The following is a 6,538-nucleotide window of genomic DNA, read 5'->3' as shown; positions in this document are numbered from 1 at the left end:
TATTCGCTTCTCTTTCCGGTCAATTAAATTTTTAACACCAAACGAAGGAAAGAAAGAGTGGGATGAGAAACACGGTCTTCCCGATGTCTGATTATACTTCTGACTATATTACTGTATTTTATGAGAAAATTGCTAATTTTAAAAGTTTACGTGTATATGAAAAATAAATGTACAGGCAATTTTACTACTCGAGATAATAATTTAATGTTGATATATATTTTGCACACAAATAATTATTATAAATATTAATAAAACTATTATAATATTAAAAAGTTATTCTTGTTATCGGTAATATTTCTCCCATAGCTTCATATACATATCTTAGGTTGTTACGTTTTTTCCTTATTCCCTTTCTGTATTTGCGCAATAACACTTTTCTTAAAATAAATCGATTCTTCTAGCAGTCTTTTACAGGAATACGCCATAATATTCAGGAGAAAAGAAATGTATGAGAAGTAGTGTGATGAAGAATAGTCGCAGAGTTTTGCAACTTTTGGTTTTATTATATTAAAAGTGATAAAATTAGAGAATAATTATGTATCAATTGAATTAAATCGATACTTAATCGCGTAATTATAACTTACGTATATTAGGTACATAACAAATGAAATATTATGTATGAGAATATAACGAAATGAAAATACTTATATCCTATATCTTTTAGTCTAGGCTTGTCTTCTTCAGACGTTTTGATACATCTGTGTGTTACAAGCTCTGGTTGAATTGAGAAAAACGTAGTAACCTTATTTTTCCAGAGCGTGATGTGCATCAAAATCGAAGACTTCAAAGAAAAAAAAACAATACCAAAGTACCGGTATCAGTTTCGTTTACGACAATTAAGTTTGCGTGATTTTGACGCTATTAGTCTAAAGTGTTACAATAATTTGGTATAGCTGTAGTTAAAAAAAGAAAAAGAATTACTTTCGAAAATTTCTTAAAATTTATTTTAATTACTACTCGCGCGAAGTGAATTGACACACTGCGTTTCAATTTACTTGGTCCGCATTTTCTTTCGCTCTTTACCGAGTTTGTGAAAGATTACGCGATGCTATATAATATATGCGTTTCATGCACGATCTGCTTTATTCGCAATTTTGTAGTCGACAACTTTACCCGTGCGATTAAAGCAAAAGGTCACGGATAAAAACGACTTGCGCTCGTATTCATATCGATATTCGCATGATCGTTAAGTAACGGGATATGGACGGCCGCAATTAAAATTCTTCGTTATAAATAATCCATTATTATATATACGCGAGAAGGAAGAATCATTTTCTTTTTCTGATCATTTCGTAAACGACTTCTTCGGTTAAGTACAAATTGTAATTCGATGAAGAAATGTGTTTCGCGCGTTTTACATAAAAGGCCTATATTTCTACATTTAATTACGCACGTCAAATATATAATTATTACAGATTGGCGCTGTTTGATTTTGCGCTTCGCTCCAAGTCATATCGAATATAGGCTAACGATCGGAATAAGATAGTTGCGAATGATGAGTTTATGTGAATTTTTTTTTTTTTTTTACATAATATAACATAGTTAAGATCGTTAGCCTGCAAATCTGTATCTAGATCTTATACAGATGATGGAGACATGTAGTATTTCTTAAAGTTTCTTTCGTATAGTTAACGTCGTGATTTCTTATCCGGTAATTATATTACCGATTACACTATTAAGGCCGTTGTTTATCGCTAATTATATAAGACCAGTGAGAGAGACGAATTGATGAATGGGCATGAAATTTCAAGTACATCGCAAAGTACAGTGCAAATAAAAAACTTAAAAAAATTATAAAGATTAGAGATGAATGGAGAGACGCGATTCGTTACACGAGACTCTTTATCATTATCGCTTCGGATTCATCGGGGAAACGATAAATCAGTTGACGATAAATCGAGCGAGGTTGAAATCTGAAGATTTGTACCGGGAAGGCTATAATGTAATGTAATGATATATATATACTCTGCGTAATCGCGCATATTATAAAAGTTCCCTTCGTTCCATCGATAAAATTATTAGTCCAAATAGGAAATTATTTATAACTATATAATGCTTGTCGCGCCTGACGGCGGCGCTCCGTTTGTACTCGTAAGTAATTCGAACTTTGACAAAGCCGGTGTCGCGCTTGATCGATCCTCGCGCGCGCTTGATCTCTAGCGGAGAAGCTGGAGCTGATCGGATGGTGGTCGGAGTAGAAGATGCGATCGCCTTCGGAAGCGGTAACATTACAGCGTGGAGGAGCTAATTACGTCGAGGAGCCAGGTCCGGCGCGGCGGTGCGATGATGGATCGCGAAGATGGTCCGCGCGCCGCTGCTAATCTCAAGTTGGCGTGAGGCTCCGCGACGACGCCCCGCCGGCCTCGTCTCAGTTGGCGTCCTCCGGAAACTCTAAGCCGTCCGTCACGTTTTGGCGGCAGCGGTACACGTACGCGCTCGCGGACAGGTCGTCGCCGATGCGTATGCACTTGTAGCTCTTATCCGGGCATTCGCAGCTGTACAAATCAAATGGGAATCCCGTCAGAAAAAGCGACCACATTTCTAACGCGAGTCGAAAATCTCATTTTTTTTCCGTGTATGCGTTAAAACTGATAAAAACATTCATCTGGACATTTTTCGCGTTTCAATTTAAAATTTGTAGTTTGTTTAGAAAATACGATAATTTATTAAGTCTTTTAATTGTTTCATTTTTTATTTTCAGTAATTTCGTTAAATATTTGCACATTTTCGGGTCTTTAAAAAGATATACTTGTCTTATTGTTAATATTTGAATAAGAAAAATACGATTAAATCTAGCTCTACACACACAAATTATGAAATTTCCTCTCATTTATCTAAATTTTCATATTTTTGATTCAAATATATGTATTGTTTTATGATTCCACAATTTTTATGAACATATATACTAAAATATTAATAATATTGCACATTATATTGCATGACATTAATTATCGTTTAAAGATACACCGAAAAAGTCATAATAAAAACTTTGATTAGGAATAAAATAAAATTCGGCACACATTTTCTATTTCGACTTTTCTGAGAGATAGGATTTTTCACGCCTCGTCTAAAGACAATTTTATATAAACGTCATTCCGCACTGTAAAAAAATGTAATGTATTACATAAAAATATGTAAAATTACATAAATAATAAGTGTAAAATGTATACATTTTTATTATTTATCGTGTAATTTTAAACTTATTATTTATGTAATTTTACATATTTTTATGTAATATATTACATTTCTTTTTTTTACAGTGAAACAGCCATTTTCTCGAAGCTTTTACATATTTTAAAATATCTTTAGCATTATCGTAATAATTAGCATAATTCACTTACGTGTTTTTCATGTAATATTCCATGCCGCGCGTGTACGAATCGTAAACCCCCCAACCGCAGGCGACGTTGTGACAATACCGTTTCGGCTCGTTTTCCTCGTCGCTGTTTTTCGTGGCCCGCGGAAGTCTTACCCCGCCTATTCTATTGTAATAATGCCAAGGAAGAGTGGAATTCTGAACTCTATGCTTCAAATCCTCTAGCTCCTTCTCCGACATCTGTAATTAAAATGTACATGCGTTTCTTGCGTACATGCGACTCTTATTCTCTGTTTTATTTAACGTATAAAATAAATACTCTATTCGCATTTTTATTCCCCTTTAATAATCGTCGTTACATAAGAAGCACTAATTTTTTAAATCAAATATTGCTTTTTAACGCTTGAAAGCAAAGATGTATTATCGAAATTATGTACTTAGAAATATGTGTTATCGGCTTTTTTTTCTCATACGAATAAGGAAGCAGCAAACGAGGCAGCGTTATTACCAGACAGACCTCAGATACTCTTCTTCAATAAAAAAATTCAAAGATATGTTTACATACTTTGTATTAAGAGTTTTACACAAAATCTCGAAAGTGATAAAAAGATGGTCAAAATATTTTTCTTTCTTATCTAATAAAATTACTTACTCAATATTTATCAGTGTTTTATATATAGAATATTACACTTTGTAAAGTTAAGATAATATATATATCAGTTTTATGTATACATAGAATGCTGCACTTTGTAGGATTAACATTCCATTAAAATAAAACGATACACTAAATCCGTGTGCGCAATATATATATATATAGGCTACAATTAATTTTATACACAATTATTATAAAAAGCTTCAATTTGTCGTTATCAATAAATTTCGGGTTAAAAGCGTCGAATTTTTTTTTACATTTTTGGCAACGCACGAGCCAGAATCTGGACCAGGAAGAGAAAAGGAGAGAAGATGCACCAGAGAGAGATAGTACGTCGTTAATGACGTTTTAACCGAAAAAGTAATTGATGCAAACTTCATTCATGAATAATTGAAGATAGAATCTGCGAAACTCGCGACGATTCAATAGTCTGTCCACATGTCAAGCGCTTCCTAAAATCTCTCCTTCACGCTATTTCGAGTCAGAGCCTTTAAACTGAATATATGGTTGGATAAAAGTTCTCATACAAATATGTTTACGCACACGCGTCGCGTCTTGAAGCGAGTGGAATATTTTTTTTTCAAAAGAGATATCTTTGAGAAAGAAGGATGCGTCTCGATTCGATCGCGTAGCTGCAAAGAGCAATATGTAACACTTTGGTAAATAAGCTACGCGATCAAATTCGCGTAAACAAAAAGTAAATTATATTCTCTAAAATTAAGTAACTCTTTTATTATTTTCTAATTATTATTATTTTCTCAATTTCGATCTATAAAGATATTAAAGATCTACATATATTATATATAAAATATCTCGGAGTTTGCATTTTATCGAATGGCGAACAATGACTAATTTTGATGTGACAAATGGAAAAAACGCCACGGTTATCTGGTACTCTTGAAAGGTGCGTAACTCTCGAGCGAGGTTCGATTCATGAATGAAGCTACTCGAGTCGCCAGCGACGCGACGTTTCGATAAATGACCGGGAGACCTCGTACTCTTCAATGTATACGTCATATATGTCATATTATAATTAAACGTCTAATAAGTATTCTATATTCTTGTCTCTCGAGCACATATTATTTTCTGTCGTAGTAAAAAATTTAAAAAAATATCCCGCTCGAATTAGAAATATTTTGTTAAATATATAGGTATAAATCAGAGGTATAATTCTTTCCTTTGGATGAACAAATTTTAATCGCGTTTTTGTTGAATCCTAGCAATTTTAAATCGATTCGGTTTACTCAAGAGGCGATAAGCGTGAAATCTTTGACGAGGAATAGAGTGGAAAACAAATTGTAATCTATTCATATTGATTACCTCGTGCGCGATTTATACATACATCATCCGTAATCTGCATATATGCGCGAGAAGGAAAAAATCTGCAATCTACATTTTTATTACGAAGAAATAACGATCCATGTTTTTTTTTCTGTATCCGCAAAACACGTGGTCTCTCATAGAAACTCGCAAAACTGTGACCACAAAACGTCTTTCGTTCTAACAGCTACGGTGAAGCTGTTCTTTTTAGAACCTTCTCTCTAGCTTTGTCTTCTTCTCTCCCTTCCTCTCTCTTTTTCTCTTTTACTACGTATTTCTCTCTAATTCGATTCGCTCGACCTTTTCCTTATTATTTCTATGGAATCTTACCTTGAAACGGACCGCCGCCGTGTCAGTGACACTTGTGTAGCACAAGAAAATCACGAACGTGACGAGGAAGATTAGTCTCGCGTCGCTCTTACGCGGATTCCACATTTTCATTCGCGTTGTACGACTACGTTGAAGAATGAATGGTCCCAAGAAGCTTCTCCTCCCTTACTTCCTTCGAGATCTTCTGTTCCTGGCTCTTTCTCTGAAGACTCGCGCTTGTCCTTCTTCCCTTCGCGGTCGCGACGAGGATCCTCGCGCACAGGATCTACTACGAGAGTTAATAAACGCGGCGAGGCGCGAAACGGAGCGCTTGGTCCAAAAAGGAGCACTGACAAGTTCTCGCGGGGTTGTTGTTCGCGGAGCGAATTTGACGGCTTTTTCGTAGAGAACGCGATCGGATATGTTTGTGTGTATCGCTCTCCTTCTTTTACTCGAAATGTACCATGATACACATGAGCGTTCGATTCTCTCTTACAATGACCGAGTTTATATTGCGCGTGTTATTCTGTATGCGTCCCCCCTCGGGACTTTATACATAGACTGTCTTCTCGTATAGAGTGAGGACGCTTTCGAGTGTCGGGGGTTTATATAGTCTGGGCTAAGCTGCTGCCGGAGTATCGCTCGCCGACTGAAGGGGAGGGGAGGGGAGGGAAAGAAAGATTTAGGCAGGGAAACAAGCTGAGAGAAAGAGAGAGTGTGAGAAACCGAGACCGAGAGAGAGAGAGAGGGGGGTGGGATGAGGGAGAGGGGGAGCTTAGTTAGATGTTATAATAATAATAATAATAATAATAACAACGAATGCGTATGTGTAATGAGATGGCTCTTAACTGCGCTGATCTCTTTCGTTCGTTGATTCTTCGCATTTAACGAGATCGATAGATCTTGTGGATGCACGTGCACAGAGCACGTGTCTCAATGGC

At 35.8% G+C, this 6,538-nt stretch overlaps 1 protein-coding gene across 1 annotated transcript; it reads right to left on the bottom strand.

Moving 5' to 3' along the window:
• Positions 1–459: 459 nt before the first annotated feature.
• Positions 460–6,186, bottom strand: LOC145939972 (uncharacterized). The gene is made up of 3 exons (XM_083044660.1): positions 5,619–6,186; positions 3,342–3,556; positions 460–2,495 (listed from the first exon to the last, which is right to left on the bottom strand). The coding sequence occupies exons 1-3, from the start codon at positions 5,727–5,729 to the stop codon at positions 2,369–2,371; spliced, it is 453 nt and encodes a 150-aa protein (XP_082900786.1). The 5' UTR covers positions 5,730–6,186; the 3' UTR covers positions 460–2,368.
• Positions 6,187–6,538: the final 352 nt, after the last annotated feature.

The sequence above is a fragment of the Prenolepis imparis genome, unplaced genomic scaffold, assembly GCF_030444845.1.
Source record: "Prenolepis imparis isolate NDT839.2.m4 unplaced genomic scaffold, iyPreImpa1.0 SCAF_8, whole genome shotgun sequence".
In the NCBI taxonomy this organism is placed as follows: Eukaryota; Metazoa; Arthropoda; class Insecta; order Hymenoptera; family Formicidae; genus Prenolepis; species Prenolepis imparis.
Note: the sequence above shows the minus strand (reverse complement) of the source record. Positions and strands in the feature narration are given on the sequence as shown.